This window comes from Strongylocentrotus purpuratus, unplaced genomic scaffold (assembly GCF_000002235.5).
Source record: "Strongylocentrotus purpuratus isolate Spur 01 unplaced genomic scaffold, Spur_5.0 spur5_scaffold_18, whole genome shotgun sequence".
NCBI classification, from domain to species: Eukaryota; Metazoa; Echinodermata; class Echinoidea; order Camarodonta; family Strongylocentrotidae; genus Strongylocentrotus; species Strongylocentrotus purpuratus.
In genome coordinates this window covers 24335979-24354863 of record NW_022145603.1, presented here as the reverse complement: position 1 = coordinate 24354863, position 18885 = coordinate 24335979, and the positions used below count along the sequence as shown (strand labels likewise).

Below are 18885 nucleotides of genomic sequence, written 5' to 3'. Positions count from 1 at the left end.
ATAAAATGAATAACGATTACATGACTTTCATGAGTACATAATTATCTTGTATTCTTTCCGAAGTGTTTAACAATTGTGGTACAGACCTTCATCTGCCTGTGCACAGACTGCCCCCCCCCCCCCCAAAAAAAAAAAAAAAAAAAAAACGCCGGCCAAAAACAAACAAAAAAGAGAAAAAAGAAAGGAAAAGGACGTAGGAAGAAAAAGAGTCGAAAACGGTACATTCTCTAATAATATAATGAAACGTCAAAGCTTCCACGCTTCGCGCGGGAGGGGGGGGGGGAAAACTGAATTAAGATAAAGATTAATAATCGAGAATGGTACAACGAATAGTCTTCTTTCTCTAATAATTTAATGAAACGTCAAAGCTTCCGCGCTTCGTGCGGGAGGGGGGAAACTGAATTCAGACAAGGATTAATAGTCGAGCATGGTACAACGAATCGTCTCCTTTCTTTAATAATTTAATGAAACGTCAGAGCTTCCGCGCTATGTGCGGATGAAGGGGAACATGATTCAAACAAGGATTAAGAGTCAAGAACAGTACAACGAATCGTCTTCTTTCTCTAATAATTTAATGAAACGTCAAAAGAAACTGAATTTAGACAAGGATTAAGAGTCGAGAAAGGTACAACGAATCGCCTTCTTTCGTACAACGAATCGTCTTCTTAATTAAACGTCAAAGCTTTCCCGCGCGAAGTCCCCCCCCCCCCCACCCTGCACCAATCCCCCCAGGGAGCGCGCTTCACGCGCTCTGTAAGTAATTCACACGTTTCGCGTGCTCATTACCGCCCCCCCCTAAAATAAAATCCTGGCTACGCGCTTGGTATCTACGAACTTGTTATTGGATCAATAGGAGCTCGCTCCTTGTATTGGTAACATCTATGGAAATACGACAACATGATGAAATGGTTGTATTAAATAGAAGTGCACTCTCCGTTGTAGTCACAATTTTTATCAACAGAATCGTTGTATCCTTGTATGACATTTCAGACGAGCTCGACGATCCTTGAGGAACTCTAAAGAGCCCACTGCTAAGCAGAAACCGTACACCGGTCTTGATCGGACGAATCCTGAATGCCATTCCTGTCAAGGCATATACCTGAGCCCGAACGGAGAAAGAAATCAATGCCCGAATTCCTTCCAATCTCATTCCTACCAAGAGATCGTAACTCCTTGCTCCTCCTACCGAAATGACGCAGTGGGGCAAGTGCACGGACGACAGGCGGGGCAGGAAGCAAGAAGAAATGCCCCGGACGAACTCGATGACGAGAATTACGTCATACCTGAACTCTAAAAAATATCTGTAATGTAAGGAACCCGGAAAATTGATCCGGACGTTATTATTTTATCATAGATACAGGGTTTTGATTATGATCGCAGTTTGGTTGTAGGGTAGGTTTAGGTTTAGGATTAGATTACAGTTTGGTATAGTGTTTGATACATGGTTAAAGTTAAGTATATGGCTAGTGTATATGAACACGACTGCGGAGTAATCGTCGCCGGAGTATATGTCGTAGCACCCGGGTTTTAACTGTGTTTCATATCTCAAATGATTACAAATTCGTTTATTCATAAAATTAAGAAAATAGATTTAGCTTATCACTAATAGCATACCTGTATAGTGTATATAATATATGCCCTATATCTTATATTTTTTCCAAAATGTAGAACAAACGTGTACGAGAACAATTGTTTTTGTTATAAAAGGAATATCGTCACGCATTTACCCGTGTCTATACATACATTTTATTCACATGTTCGGCAGTAGTTTCAATAAAGTGTATAACTGTCAATGTCATCACTGACAAAGGAGATAGTTTAGACGAGAAGAATAGAAGAATGGATCATTATGTCAACATGCAGATTCCTGTTATTTCATGCCATTAGCGTAGTTGTATATCACCATATTTTATATTTTGGAGATGCATACCGGATAAGTTTACCAGTTTGTCAGTTTTGATTTAACTAAATCAAGATTTGATATGAGCTGACGAATGTATACCCAATTTAATTGGAAAATGTAATCACTCTGTATTATGTCTTCAAATTTTTGTCGAATTCGATTATGTACGTAACAAAGCCAAAGATTGACCGTGACTAGTTTCTATGCTGTACTAAATTATGCAATATTATTCAATAGTGGTTGAATAATAACCAGTACCCGACTTCCAGTAGTTTTGTCGGCACTCACCCGATTTATGATATGGAGCTGGGTTAGTATTTCGTAATGTGGATAATTATGGCCAAGATGAAGATGGCACTGGTCACATGTATACGCTGTGGATTATTGCTGTTTCGTTTATAAAATATTATGATCATAAACATTTATGAAATTGTCTTCCATGTTAGACTGAGATTCAGATGAATCTATTTACTTTATTATAATAGTGCATGATATAAATAACGTAACAACAATATGCCATTGAATTGATTTAAGTTACTATTTAACTTTTCTAAAATACATGTCGATATAATTTTTCTAAAGATAAAAAAAAAAAATGTATTTCTGTCATTCCTTTTCCCAGTCCTACTGTCATGACGTCAGCTACTAAAGTAGACCTCATGCCATTTTAAAGCTCATTCGAACAAGTCAGAAGTCAAATTGAACACAAAAATAAGTCCAGACTGACATCTAAATTATTTCTTTCTGTCGACCATAATTGAATAAAAAGATTTTAAAAACCTTGAGTAAGCAAATCCGACAAATTCTATAGATTTTAACCTGGATCACGTGCCCCAAATTACAAACAATAAGACACATGCACACACAAAGGCGAGCCAAAAGGAAACCAATCAACCAGGGACGGCGATTTCTTTCCATGACCGGCGGAGGGGGGGGGGGGGGGGGCGAAATGCGAGGGGGAATCTGTTTTCCTGGAATACAGATTTTCTACAATATTTACTTCTACATTTTAAAGGATATTATGCGAGGAAGCGTAGCGACCGAGCGACAAGATTTTTGCATTTGTATTAGTCTAAACGCTGCACTCTTGGACCCTCCAGAGCCTAAAAGTGTGTTGAAGTCTTTAGTCAGAATGCTATCCATTTGTTTGTGTGCATTTTTTTTCAAATTTTACGGGGGGAGGGGGAAGATCCCCCCCCCCGAGGCGCTTACGCAGGATTTTTTCGAGGGGGGGGGGGGGTTAACATTTTTAAATCGGGCCGAAAATTTCGCATCGACTCAGCCAGCCGCTGAATAAGCGGGGGGGGGGGGGGGGGGGGGGGGGGGGGGGGGGGGGGGGGGGGGGGGGGGGGGGGGGGGGGGGGGGGGGGGGGGGGGGGGGGGGGGGGGGGGGGGGGGGGGGGGGGGTAAGAGGACACTTTTTTTTTTTTTTTTGTCTCGAAATTTGAAAATTTGACATTTTGCTCCGTTGGGGGGGGGGGGGGTAAGGTCTCCTTTTTTAGGTCAGCTATGGGAATAATTATTATTATTATTATTATTATTTTTTAAGGGGGGTTTATACACATAAAAATAGCAAAGGGGGTTTAACCCCCAAAACACCCCCCCCCCCCCCCTGCGTACGCGCCTGGTCCCCCCCCCCCCCCACCCCCGGGATCGCCGCCCCTGCAACCAACTATCAGGCAGGCACAATTAGCTATTATGAAGATTTTTTTATTAAAAAAAAAAAAAAAAACCAAAGGGGGGTGGGTTTTTTTTTTTTTTAGGGGGGGGGGGGTTAACCCCCAAACACACCCCCCCCCCCTGCGTTCGCGTCTGGAGGAGGTAATCCGCGTTGTAATGACTCAAAATGGCTCTTCTGTAGTATAAATTATGATAGCAAATTATTTTTCAAGAGGACGTTAAATCATTGAATAGCCACAGGTACGGGGATGAAAGCTCTGAAAGAGAGAGAGAGAGAGAGAGAGAGAAAGAGATAGAGAGAGAGAAAAGAGAGAAAGAGAGAGAGAGAGACGGGGAGACGTTGTCATGATTATACAAGATGACACATCAGATTGTGACCTTTAAGTGCGGGGTAGAAAACCTTTTATAGTGGAGAGTACACCGATCAGAGAAAAAAAAAAAATAACGCTGTTAAAGAGAAGTATCACACATAATATTGTGCCTCAATGAGAATAGTTTATAAGATGATGACGTGGATTCTATCAGATGATTGCTTGAAAGTGTACATGTGACCAGGTATTTATTTTGCCTGACGCGTAATTTTTGATAATGACCGGTCATTATCAAAATCATGTTATAAAACATCATTTTATAAAACAAATAAAACACAATCTTATAAAACAAAATAATACACATCATTTTGTTCGGGTAACACTCGATACCTTCAGAACAGTTCGAACACCCTCGGCTGTCGTCTCGGGCTTGTTAGACTGTTCCAAAGGTACCTTTGTGTGGTTATTCTTATTAGTACCCTCAATGCTGTCTATTGTACATTGTACATGAGGCGTTATTAATAACGTAGGACTGCGTCAGAGACGGATGCGTTATTATTTTGACATCGTAGGACAACAGATAATGATTGCAAAAAGGATAGTGCATTTTAAAAATTGAAAAATTGCGTTGAATATTTTGTAATGGCGTTATGGCCGTTTCTTGTGAAGAATCATTTCAGATGAGTGCGTTATAATGTACGTGAGAGTAATCAATACTCTCTCTCTCCGTCTGTCTGTCTCTCTCTCTCCTCTTCTCTCTCTCTCTCTCTCTCATTCTCTATCTCCTCTTCTCTCTCCCTTCTCTCTCTCATTCTCTATCTCCTCTCTCTCTCTCTCACTCTCTATCCGCTTGCTCCCTCTCTCTCTCTCTCTCCTTCTCTATCTCCTCTTCTCTCTCTCTCACTCTCTATCCGCTTCTCTCTCTCTCTCTCTCTCCTTCTCTCTCTCTCTCTGTCACTCTGTTTCTCTCTCTCTCTCTCTCTCATTCTCTATCTCCTCTTCCCTCTCCCCTTCTCTCTCTCATTCTCTATCTCCTCTTCTCTCTCTCTCTCCCCTTCTCTCTCTCTCTCTGTCACTCTCTCTCTCTCTCTCTATCCGCTTGCTCCCTCTCTCTCTCTCTCATTCTCTATCTCCTCTTCTCTCTCTCTCACTCTCTATCCGCTTGCTCCCTCTCTCTCTCTCTCATTCTCTATCTCCTCTTCTCTCTCTCTCACTCTCTATCCGCTTGCTCCCTCTCTCTCTCTCTCATTCTCTATCTCCTCTTCTCTCTCTCTCACTCTCTATCCGCTTGCTCCCTCTCTCTCTCTCCCTTCTCTCTCTCTCTCTGTCACTCTGTTCTCTCTCTCTCTCTCTCTCTCTCTCATCTCTATCTCCTCTTCCCTCTCCCCTTCTCTCTCTCATTCTCTATCTCCTCTTCTCTCTCTCTCTCCCCTTCTCTCTCTCTCTCTGTCACTCTCTCTCTCTCTCTCTCTCTCCTCTTCTCTCTCTCTCCTCTTCTCTCTCTCTGTCACTCTCTCTCTCTCATTCTCTATCTCCTCTCCCTCTCCCCTTCTCTCTCTCATTCTCTATCTCCTCTTCTCTCTCTCTCACTCTCTATCCGCTTGCTCCCTCTCTCTCTCCCCCCTTCTCTCTCTCTCTCTCTCTCTGTCACTCTGTTTCTCCCTCTCTCTCTCATTCTCTATCTCCTCTTCCCTCTCCCTCTCTCTCTCTCTCTCGCTATCATTCTCTATCTACTCTTCCCCCTCTCTCTCTCTCTCTCTCTCTCTATCTCTACCCCCTTGCTCTCTCTCTCTGTCACTCTGTCCCTCACTCTCTCTCTCTCTCTATCTCTCTATCTCCTCTTCTCCTACCTATTCCTCCCCTCTCCCCCTCTCTCTCATTCTATATCTCCTCTCCCCCCCTCTCTCTCCCCCTCTCTCTCATCTCTCTCCCTCTCTCTCTCTCATTCACATTCTCCATCTCCTCCTCCTCCCTCTACTTTTTTTTCTCTCTCTCTCTCTCTCTCTCTCTCTCTCTTACCATAGTTGTCCTTGGTTGGCAAGAGCTTAAAAAAACACTGCATTCAGCTTCAAAATCATTGTGGAAGGAAATGAGAATCATTAAGGCCTCGTTCCTATTCGTTCGTTCGTGTCTCCTTAGATCAAGATTAATGTAATCTTGATCTTCGGAGTAGTTGCTACAACCGGCCGTGTCAGACACGTTGCCCCGGGGTGCGAGATAGGACTCTTGTAGCGTGCCCCCATTTTAAAACAATTATACAGTTACAGTTAACATTACATTTAATTAATAGAATGAAACTATTAAAATTACTCTCATGTTACGGGAAAAAATATTGCATATATATTATGAATCAATTGATTTGGTCGATCCAGTTCGATGGCACAAACACGTACGGCACTACTGGACAGAGATCCTAATAATTCCTATCCTATTCATTAATGCATACAGATGATGTAGAACTATAATTATGTCTACAGGGACATCCATTGACAGTATGCACTATAACAATCCATATTATTTTAAAAATCTCTTGTAAATGGAATAAGAATAATATCTTTCTTAGGTTACATCTCCATGGACGATGACGCTATTCAATTACCAACTAATGGATATACCCTCGGCCATCATTTCTTTTTTCTCATTAAAGGTAATTATCTATGTTTCATTTCAGAGAAGCACACCTGGGTAAATGGGAAGGAGAAAGTCATTATGGTTGTTTGTTCCATTTCTGTTTTGCTTTTTTGCCTTTTTGCTATCTTCCAAAAAAAAAAAAAATCTTTCAATAAGTTAACTTCTCATGCTTCTTGATCACACGGCCACTGCGGGTAGTCTGCTGGTGGTCTACTTCAGCTGGAGGGCTGGCACAGGGGGTTGGGGTTGGAGAACGTCCGCCATCGGAGGTTGGATCAAACGTCATCTCTTCGCGTGTAGGAGTATTGGGTGTCTGGGTTGCCTCCTCATCATGATGGATACGCCTGCAAGGGCTCAATATCATCGAGGTGGTGCGGGTTTCTGCGTAGCACCCTTCCATTAGGTGTCTCGCCCTGGGTCAACTAAATAAATGATTGCAAGCCAACAATCCCTTGGTTTGAAAAAAAAAAATGATCTCTTACACTGCCAACTCAATGTAGAATAAAACAAAACAATTTTCTTTTTTCCTATAGGTGTTCATGCAGTATATCGTACTTTTTATTCTTTATTTGTTCAATTGGTAAGATTACCTTCAGTGCTTGCTATGTTAGAAATATTATATTGTCCACTTTGATTTTTTTTTTAAATAAAAGAGTTGTGAATGTGTAAACTGGCGATTTAGTCATGGGTTATGATGTAGTCATGGACAACTCTCCGTTTGTAATGTACAAACAATGTCATTAATTTCTGTTCTTCTCCGAAGTGCCTCTCTCATGGAGCACTACCAAAAATTTATATTATATATATATATATATATATATATATATATATATATATATATATATATATAATATTATAATAGGTGCTATACGAAGGAGAGACCCTCCTGATTCATAGATTTTGACAAATTGACAGTTAAGTCATTTTGTGTATTGAAAGGAATTGGAAAATAGCCCGGCACTTCGTCACCATGACACTAACGATTTTAATTGCCCATAAAATTCCAAAATTTCTTACTTTTTGGTCGATTTCATTCATTCGTTTACCAGTCAACTTCTTTTATAAATTTCTGCTATCTTTTGATTAAATTTTTTGTAAATCCTTTCATTATCTATCAAGTTGGATTTTATTTTAATTCCCCTTGTGGCTTTCAGTTCTCAACATTTTCCATTATGAAATTAATATTAGCATGTTTTCTAAAATAATGAGTATTATATGCCGTTATTGGCATAACAAAGTAATGGAAGGCTTTTGATATGAACGGGATAATAACCAAATCCAGCTGCGTTTGTAGCGGAGTTTCAAGTGCCCCCTCCAAAAAAGATGATTTTTTAAAAATTATACACGATTTAAGCAAGGCACGAGTATGAAAATAATGCGGAAACCAACATGATCCTCCGCCCACAAAAGCCCCCCCCCCCCCACATAATTTTTTTAATAAATATATATATTATAGAACCGCAGCTGCCTAAATCTTGATGGATTAGTTTTTTTAAATTTAACATGGATAATTGCTGAACCAACCATCACTACCGAGCAGCGCCATTCCGATTTTGATTTATTTAAGTCTTCATCCTACACCCAGAGCCCATTATCACATAAGCCATTGGATTCTTTAACCTATAAGCACTGACTTTAATTATATATTATACAAAACCCAGATTACCGGGATGGATTTGCGACTATGCGCCGCAAGATTACTCGATCAGTTTCACGGCAACAAAAGGATTTTCTACAAAATTGGGAAAAACTATTTAAAGGGCTAGTTAAGTTCTTGTTTAAGACCGCAAATGCCATCAAATTGCATGATTATTGCTCTTATTCTTATTATATGACATGTCTAGTGCCCTTTTAGAACCTAAATTGCTATAAAGGTAATTTTAGATCCCAAAATGTGTGAATTTAGATTGAATACGATCATACCAATTCAGCTCCACTTTTAAAAAAATGTGGTGACCGTTAATTAATTAATAATCAAAATACACGGGCCGGCATTGGCTGGAATAAAACGTATGTGGAGCTATCTCGTTGTTCAACGGCTGGTTCAAAATTACCGAATATTATTATGTGGGGCACCACAATGAAATGGTTATATCTATGGATATTTCAGCCGTCTCTGAACTGATTTTGATTAAACAAGGATGATTTTGTGTTTCAAATTTGACACTCAGTTTTTCATTATCTCCCCAACAGAAATTATTTTGTGTAGCACGTACCCTCTGCAACAAAACTCAACCATCCCTTTAAGAGAGTGTTAGAAAATCCTTCAATGATTTTGTTATCTTAAATAGATTTTAAATCTGTGCATCAGACATAATAAATTTCAAATCCTCACATGACACTAATGAAATTTTCAACTTATTTTCAAAGACAACTGGGACAACAAAGCTATTAACCATGTAATACTAAAGAAAAAACTTTTAAAATTAGGTTATACGATAGCATTCAACTGCAGACGGCTCAACAGCAATGCTATGTTTCCACATTATCTAACTCTTTCAAGTTTCACATAATTTACATATACTGAAGTATTCAAGCTGTTTATACTGTGTTTACAACGTTCCCGCACTGCGCCCACATCGTTAACACTAATCAGACTTAAAGATGAAGTTGAGTTCTGGTCATGCGATTGCATTGTGAAAGAAACGGTGTGGAACCGACCAGAAAAGGTTGATCATCTAGCATATAAGAATTTGTGTGTATTGCAGGTTCTGGAATCATCAAAATGATAAGAAATTTGGCCAAGTCTTGGTAAAGTTACAAACACTGTACACAGAAAGATGTATATGGACTACACGAACACGTGGCGTAAAAAGCCGGCCCCCCGATTTTTACGATGTTACATGCATATTTAGAATATGAAGGCATTTGAAGAGCCATGCTCTTCAGGGAACATGTCTTATCTGATGTTCTTCCACACTTGCATAATAAGAATGAGTAACGTTCACAAATTATTTTTCACCTCTTCCCAGAACTCAACCTTCTCTTTAATACACCGTTAACAATTGCCAATTGCTTTAACACTGTCTACGTGTTGTTTAAACCATGTCCACACGGTCACATTGTTTTCAATTGGTTCTAAATGTAATTTCCACACTTGTCTATTCGCATTGTTCCAGCAGTATATATAATAACTATTTCCACACTATCCACACTATCAGCCTAGTGTTCACACACTCTCCAGGCTGTTCATTTTATTACCACATCACATGCAATTCCACATTGTTTCAAATGTTTCCACACTATTTACAGTCTCTCCTTACTGTTCACACGCTCCACACCCTGTTCACATTATGTCCACATTGTTTACACGCTCCACACCCTGTTCACATTATGTCCACATTGTTTACCCGCTCCACACCCTGTTCACATTATGTCCACATTGTTTACCCGCTCCACACCCTGTTCACATTATTTCCACATTGTTTACACGCTCCACACCCTGTTCACATTATGTCCACATTGTTTACACGCTCCACACCCTGTTCACATTATGTCCACATTGTTCACACGCTCCACACCCTGTTCACATTATGTCCACATTGTTCACACGCTCCACACCCTGTTCACATTATGTCCACATTGTTTACACGCTCCACACCCTGTTCACATTATTTCCACATTGTTTACACGCTCCACACCCTGTTCACATTATTTCCACATTGTTTACCCGCTCCACACCCTGTTCACATTATTTCCACATTGTTTACACGCTCCACACCCTGTTCACATTATGTCCACATTGTTTACACGCTCCACACCCTGTTCACATTATGTCCACATTGTTTACCCGCTCCACACCCTGTTCACATTATTTCCACATTGTTTACACGCTCCACACCCTGTTCACATTATGTCCACATTGTTTACACGCTCCACACCCTGTTCACATTATGTCCACATTGTTCACACGCTCCACACCCTGTTCACATTATGTCCACATTGTTCACACGCTCCACACCCTGTTCACATTATGTCCACATTGTTCACACGCTCCACACCCTGTTCACATTATTTCCACATTGTTTACACGCTCCACACCCTGTTCACATTATTTCCACATTGTTTACACGCTCCACACCCTGTTCACATTATGTCCACATTGTTTACACGCTCCACACCCTGTTCACATTATTTCCACATTGTTTACACGCTCCACACCCTGTTCACATTATGTCCACATTGTTTACACGCTCCACACCCTGTTCACATTATGTCCACATTGTTTACACGCTCCACACCCTGTTCACGTTATGTCCACATTGTTCACACGCTCCACACCCTGTTCACATTATTTCGACATTGTTTACACGCTCCACACCCTGTTCACATTATGTCCACATTGTTTACACGCTCCACACCCTGTTCACATTATGTCCACATTGTTTACACGCTCCACACCCTGTTCACATTATTTCCTCATTGCTTACACGCTCCACACCCTGTTCACATTATTTCCACATTGTTTACACGCTCCACACCCTGTTCACATTATGTCCACATTGTTTACCCGCTCCACACCCTGTTCACATTATTTCCACATTGTTTACACTATTTTTTCACACTTTTCACAATTCCCCACACTGTTTATATATACTGTTTCAACTATTCACATTGTTACCACATTCTTCAAAATGTTTTCCGAAGTATTTTTCCCCATTATAAATTATGTTTAATTTTGCGTTTTGAAGACAGACATTCATTCTTTCATTTTTGCATTTTCTTTCTTATGTAAATGTATACGATTCTTTGTCATGATGTAATGTGTTCCCTAATATTTTGAAGCGCCTTGAGCATTTAATTAAAATGGATAATGGCGCTATATAAATCTCATGTATTATTATTATTATGTATCTTTATTTTGTTTTGAAATCATTCCTTTGAAGGCAGTCATCCTAGTCAAGCATCGTTTATGATTGCGGTCTCCTGCACATTTTCCACAGAGAGTTCGGATAATACTTTAAATTAAAAAAATAATAAGTTATAGAAATATTAAGTTCGTTATCATAATAGTATATACGTAAATAACCTTTTGACATTAAGTTATTATTGTTTGTATATGTTATAGTATACCTTACGATTATATGTTCTTTGTTATTCAGTTATTGTATTTCGAAAAATGTAGGAATAAGAAAATTAGTATTAACACAACATCCCTATACTTTTCATATACACTTTCCACACTTTCCACATTCTCCTCTGTCTCTATTATACATTGAATACACACTGTGAATTATCATGTACTTTCTGATAGAGATTCACATTAAATGGCGTTTATTTCTTACGTGACAACATCATGCGATGTTAAGTGATAATACCTGCTTGGCAAACAGATCGCCAAACCAAATCCAGCAGAATTCCAAAACCGAGTGTTAACCATTCTTGATCATAAGATAAGTAGGCCTACGTGCTTCTCTAATTGCTTTCTTTTCATTCACAGATTGTATGGAACTATAGCAAACAGATAATGGACGGGGGTAATCGATACATCACAACAGGGAGCGGCAATATTGACGGAGAGAGGCAGCAAACTGTCCGTCTCCTGTTGCACTTTTCACACAATCAATTCGGATTGCAGGTCATTTGAATTTTGTTCTATGAAAAAAAATACTACTACGAGAACTTCACCAAAATATTTTTCTCACTGATCGTTGATAAAAAAGCATATTAAAAAAACGTTCCCCGGCTTTTTCTTGACTATAAACGAATCAATAGTTAATATATCGTTGTAATGGCAGTGAAGTAAATGCATTTTGTAATTGAATTGGTTCTCACGTATTCTTCACAAATAAGGTGCGTCCATACACTATGTTTGATATGAAGCTCGAAATAACGAACTATAATTCGCCTTTCCTCCTTGTTGATGGACTTCTTATAATTTTTAATGAAATGATGTCTTCCCCTGCGTAACGTTATCAGATACGAAACTGCAAAACACTTTATATATCGACTGGCCAATAGCGTGATGATAATTTTTTTTAGAAGATCAGCGTTTTTACTATTTGTCATACAGGTGAGGTCAGATTAAGGTAGTGAGGTTGTATATAATTGAACAGCTCAACAAGACCATTTCGAAGTTAGCACAGGGGTCAAATGACACTAAATATCCACAGATCTTTTACTCATGGAGATGTCCCACTTTGTGTATTTTAGAATAATCAATGCCAAAAGTCATGTATGTGCTTCATGAAAAGCTTTTTTTTTGCCCCCTTGTATCATAGAATGTACCGTAGGTGCACACAGGAATAATGATTACATAACATTATGATCAGGCATTCATCTCGGTGGGTTTTACAATTTTATCACAAATGACCTTTATCTGCCCATGCGCAGATAGTATTTACAACGATTATAACGATGATTATGACAACAATTATAATACTATTATACAAGCTACTTCGGCTACAACTATTACTACTATATACTAATAATGATAATAATTGAACAAATAATGATAATAATAACAATGAGTTTTAAGAGCTGGAGTCTGCATGGCAACAAATTATTCCCAGCAGTTGCCGTTTTCTAAGGTTACACAATAGAATGTACAGGTATGATGTTACCATCGATGTCCGAGGTTCGATGCCGCCTCTACATCATTGAAAGGTTGAGTATAGTGATTTTTTTTTTCACAAAGAAATATCGTAAATATTTCACTTTTTATTTGCACTAACGAGGGAAAAATCGAAAAGATGATAGATATGAATACAAAAGCCTATTTGTGTCAAGAAATTTGCTTACATTGTATAAAAGCAGTTTTAATCTGTAAAAAATAGTAACATTTTGCAATCCTAAAAGCTGTAATTTGACACTTCCTATTTACGGCACACAAAAATAAGAAGTGAAATTGTTGATGTACAGTTATTTATGATGTTATTTTCGAGAGATTTTCAGTGCAATCATTCATTTTCCTTTTTTTTTTGTATCTTTCTTGCTTTTTGCCTTCTACGATTTTCCTCCACTTTTCCTCTCCTCCTTTCCCCCCCCCCCAAATCGATAATTTCTAAGCTACATATTTTTTCTATTTATTGATTTTTTAAGTATATTTTGTATACATGGTATATTGTAAAACAGCATCTGAGGAACCAGGCAGGAATCCTTTGTCTACGTTTCTGCAAGGAAGATCCAGTTAATGGAAACCTAACCTCAAAGAAAAAGTGTAGGTATTCTGAAAAACGAGATAAATTCCTGCCTTTTGATGTACAATAAATCTTACGAACGTGTACAAGTGATAACTAAATGAAAATTTCTTGGCATGATGTAATGCTTTTTAGCATGACATGGGCGCAGCCATTTTCTTGAAAATTTGACGTATCAGGCGAAGTTGTACATGTACCAGGCATGCACCAAGCTTTAATTGGAAATACTTTTTAATTCAATATCAAAACCTTTACTTTACAATGGGGGAAAGTCATAGCCGAGAAGGTAAAAATTACATTTGGTGAAAAATATATGATAAGGTAACTATAATTGTAACTCATTTATTAAAAAGTACTAAAATATAGCGGTTGAAAAATCTATTTCATTTATGCGAAACCTTCTGCGTTCTGGCAATTGAAAACAAAGGGTAATCGCAGGTAAATTAAATGCTTCAACACTGCAAACACACCTGGGGAAAAAGCATCCATAAATTTGAAGAACAAATTTTTAATTGGAAAATGTTCCAAATGGCGCTTACAAAATTCCAGAGTGTAAAGCGAAACATAAAACACGTTGACTCATGAAATTGGAAAAATCACATTACGTTACCAGGGGAATAGGTATTTTTATGGATCTTTTGAAGAGGCCAGACGTGTTAATAATGCAAAGTGGCATATTGTTCCACGTTTCCAAGGCAACCCCTGTAAAACGTTTTTTCGCTTGATGAGAGTCTGGATTTGGGAAAAAAATTGTTAATATCTTGTCAGTTGTTGTGCAAAGGTTACAAGCTGGAGTATAATTTGTAGCGTAACATTAAGATATTCAGGTGCCAAGTGATATAATAATAATAATAATAATAATAATAATAATAATAATAACTTTTATTTACCCAGGGTAGCCACTTCAGTTATGAAACTGTTCTTCCAGCGGGCCCTGCATAACATAATATGTTATTACTACCCTTCTCCAATCTAATATGCTGAGCGCCTAGCTAGAAGGCAGAAGCTCCCATTGTTATAAGTCTTTGGTATGACTCGGCCGGGGTTCGAACCCACGACCTCCCGTTCATGAGGCGGGCGCTCTAACGACTGAGCCACCATGCCCGGTTGAAATAGACCGGTATAGACTTTTGAATACAGACAAGCAGACCTTGAATTCATAGTGCGTTGTTGCACATGTATAAAGGTAACCAGTGGAATTCCTTGAATGGGTGTAAAGCATAATGAAATATTGACAGGGCATTAATAAAATTCAGGTCTATCTTACTAGGACCATTGTTTATACATCAAAATCTACCAATCTAATATCGTCAGTTAACCTGACATGATAATCGTAATACATATTTGGCTTAAAGAGAAGGTTGAGTTCTGGGAAGAGGTGAAAAATAATTTGTGAGCGTTATCATTCTTATTATGCAAATGTGGAAGAACATCAGATGAGACATGTAACCTGAAAAGCATGGCTCTTTAAATGCCTTCATATTCTAAATATGTCATGTACATCGTAAAACTTCGGGGGGTAGGTTTTTTACGCCACGTGTTCGTGTAGTCCCATATACATCTTTCTGTGTACAATGTTTGTAACTTTACCAAGACTTGGCCAATTTCTTATCATTTTGATGATTCCAGAACCTTGCAATACACAAAAATTCTTATACGCTAGATGATCAACCTGTTCTGGTCGATTCCACATCGTTTCTTTCACAATGCAATCGCATGACCAGAACTCAACTTCATCTTTAAATTGTCATGTTGGTCAAGGTGAAACAGCTGTTTTGATCCATAATGCTATGAATTACAATACTGGGGTGGGGAGGGGCAGAACTGACACAAAATCTAGCTCCTTTCTGATGACGCCTATCATTGTACTGTTCGTGAATACAAACGATTAATGAATAAAATCATTAAAGTTCCTGATTTGACAACGTTGCATGGGTGCATTCTCCAAATTTGAAACTTATAAAAACAGAAAAAAAATATTCTGAAAGTGTAATAAAAAATATACTAAGATATACAAATATTATTGATAGACCCGTCTCCCTACCCGCATATTGGGGATTTCTAAATTCTCTGGGAGCACTTAACTCCCCTAATCAACACCAAAATACATATTATATGAAAAATCACCTAGTGTAGTGCATGTATTTTTGGTAATATGCGACAAAACGAAACAACCCTCATGTTTCCATCAAAAGAAGTTGCCAGTTTATATACATGTACATGTGGCAGGATGCAACAATTGTATTGGGAGGAAATAAAATCATAAAAGCGTGCTTTTCATCTGTTCCTCAATTTTTTGCACCTAGCAAATATGGCCTTGCAATCTTTTCTAAAGTTTGCGTTCAGGAGTGCATAGACAAAGATACTGACAATGTGATTAAGTGTGCGCAGATGATAGCAGAACGAAATAACGCCGCCCTGAGATGCTGTGCTACGGTAGTCAGCCACTGCTTCATCAGGAATATTGGTAAGGATGAAAGATGGTAGCCAGGACAGGATGAGGATGAGGTTGGTCCCGAGCAACATCCGAGTCATGACGCGTTCTTTCTTCTGCCGATTGCGATGGAAAGGCTGACCGGCGTCTTTTCTCGCAGGAACATTGAGTTGGTCTTGACCGACGGAAGCTGGATTAGACGAATAATCCGCAGCAGAAGGAATAGCTGGCACAATTTCGGGTACCTTGATGTGCAGGACCTGGGTGGTTCCTACCTCGGACAGGTTTTTCAGTGGGTTTCCATTGGTTGTTGCGCCTGGTCCTATCCCACTGCTGCCGCCGCGAGACTGCAACTTTGGAGCTGGAGCGGTGGTGACCTTTCCCTGGTTTGTAGGACAATCCGCTGTTGGTCCACTCTGTTGCGGAAGACAAGACTGATTTGTGTTCCAGGCTGGTTTGGCTGTACCGTGGGGTACTTGGACTTCTTTTCCTGTAAGACCTGCCCTAACCTTAATATGTTTGCGAATTTCCAGATAGATGCGGACATAGACGCATGTGCAGATAATCAATGCTAGCAAGTAGGATGCAGATGTGAAGATCTCGTTACTTAAATCCAGCCAGTCGGGTCCCCCTCGGTAAATGCACTTCTTTACCGGACCGATCTGAAACAATATCACATATAAAGCATATTGAAAGTTACCAGATACGGCCAGGCCTATGCTCACTAGGATCACAGCAGTGACCCTGCGTGGGTTTGAGCGTGTCTCTAAGGGTCTACAGACGGCCATGTAACGGTCAAGAGCGATGCAGGATGTCAGGTAGAGCGCCGAAAATGAAAAGGCACGACTCCCATAAATGCTCGACCTACAAACGAAAGCGTTGATAAAGACGCCGCCGAGAGCTCGAACTAGATGTACAGGAGCGATCAAGCAGGCACACAGGTCGATGATGGCGAGGCTCAGAATCAGCAAAGACGTCGTCGTTTTACGTGATTTCTTGGCGAACACCCAAACCACCAAAAAATTTCCTGGCACCCCGACTGCGAAGATGATGGTAAAAAGAGAAACAGCCACTATTGCTGTCACATCCATTTCAAAAATATTTACTCCATCCCTCTCATACACGATGTAATTCTATTTCGTTCGTTTAAAAAAAAGAAAGATGTTGTCTCAACAAGCGATGACAAACACATCAAGAGTAACAATTACTATTATTAGCATATTCGTCTGAAAATTGTCGCTGTACAATAATGGCGCTGTAAAATACGCGGGAAAAAACGTCTTATCGTGTTGAGCTATCAACAATTAATGAATGCAGACTGTGGCATCTTTTTTAACCGTACTGGACAGACAAGAAGTTCTGAAAGGAGAGAGGGAGAGAGTAAGATTATTTTGCTTAAGACACAGTCATAATTCTCTGCGATTTCTATCGGTTGTATGTTTTATATATTACTGCACCCAGATAAGTCGACAGCTAATGAGCTCGATGTCTACGTTTTTCTTTAGAGAGACGGTCACGTGGCCATCCTCTCGCTCGTTATTTCCCCCACCCATTCTGTCTGTCTCTGTCTCTGTCTCTGTCTCTCTCTCTGTCTCTCTCTCTCTCTATTTTCCCTTTCAGCTGGATCTTGTTCATGAATTATTTTCTAGACAGCTATAGAGATTAAATTGGTATCATTATTTAGGTCGAAATTTCTTCGGTTTGAAGAATAATTATGGATCGTAAAGTGTCACGGAAAGATAAATCTGGTTTGCTTTCAAGCGCTTTGGCCTTTGCTGTTTCAAGCTTCAATTAAAAAAAGAAAGTAAAAGTTCACAAGTGTATTTTCCACATTGATATCTCTCTATCTCACCCCCTCGCCCTCCTCTCTCACTCTTCCTCTCTTCCTGCCATTTCCAATCCATCTCTCATACTTTCTTGATATACTCTCCATAATCTCCCACTCCCACTCTCTCTCTCTCTCTCTCTCTTTCTCTCTCTTCATATCCCTTTCTTCTTTTAACGTTTCTTTACACCCCCCCCCCCAAATCTCCGGGGGCTTGAACCCCGAGAATGTATATGTTGTCTTTAACATTAATGTAATGGTTAATAGCTCCTTTAAAAACAATCCATCTTTCTATATCTATTTTCTGATTCGAAGCATGATAGTTATGTAAGACTGCCTGTCACTACCCGCTAATACCCTTTTCAACTCCGCTAACGAGCATTCATTACCCTTTGAATATGACGTTACACCATCTGGTATATAACATTATAAAGGTCGTAAGAATAGTCGCTATATCAATCCCATTAAGATTGTAAGGAAAACACCTCTGAAAGCTTTCTGTTTGTTTTGTTTTTTTTGTCATTTGTATTTTAAAGAGAAGGATGTGCTAAAAATAAAGGGAAAATAACCTTAATCTTGTGATCTTTTCGGTTGATGTTCAAATTTCTTTCATGAAGTAAGTGAAATTTGTATTTTAAAGAGAAGGATGTGCTAAAAATAAAGGGAAAATAATTTAATCTCGTGATCTTTTCGTTTGATGTTCAAATTTCTTTCATGAAGTAAGTGAAGCTTGTAATAAGAATACAAGGCAATATATCAGACGTGATCTCGTAATTCCTAAATGCCGTGTTGAGTATATCCAAAGCATTCTTATGCTACGACTGCCCTTTATTATGGAATAATTCACCTCTTGATGCAAGAACAAAAAAAGCACACTTCACTAATTCAAAACCTACATTAAAGTCCCACTGTCCTACTTGTAGCTACTTGCTCCCTCTAAGTATATAGAAAACCTCCCCAAT

At 39.1% G+C, this 18885-nt stretch overlaps 1 protein-coding gene across 1 annotated transcript; it reads right to left on the bottom strand.

Annotated features, from left to right (window-relative positions):
* Positions 1-6673: 6673 nt before the first annotated feature.
* LOC115925243 (gastrin/cholecystokinin type B receptor-like) lies at positions 6674-17228 on the bottom strand. The gene is made up of 2 exons (XM_030988868.1): positions 15967-17228; positions 6674-6869 (listed from the first exon to the last, which is right to left on the bottom strand). Exons 1-2 carry the CDS (start codon positions 17187-17189, stop codon positions 6674-6676), a joined length of 1419 nt encoding a protein of 472 aa, XP_030844728.1. The 5' UTR covers positions 17190-17228.
* Positions 17229-18885: the final 1657 nt, after the last annotated feature.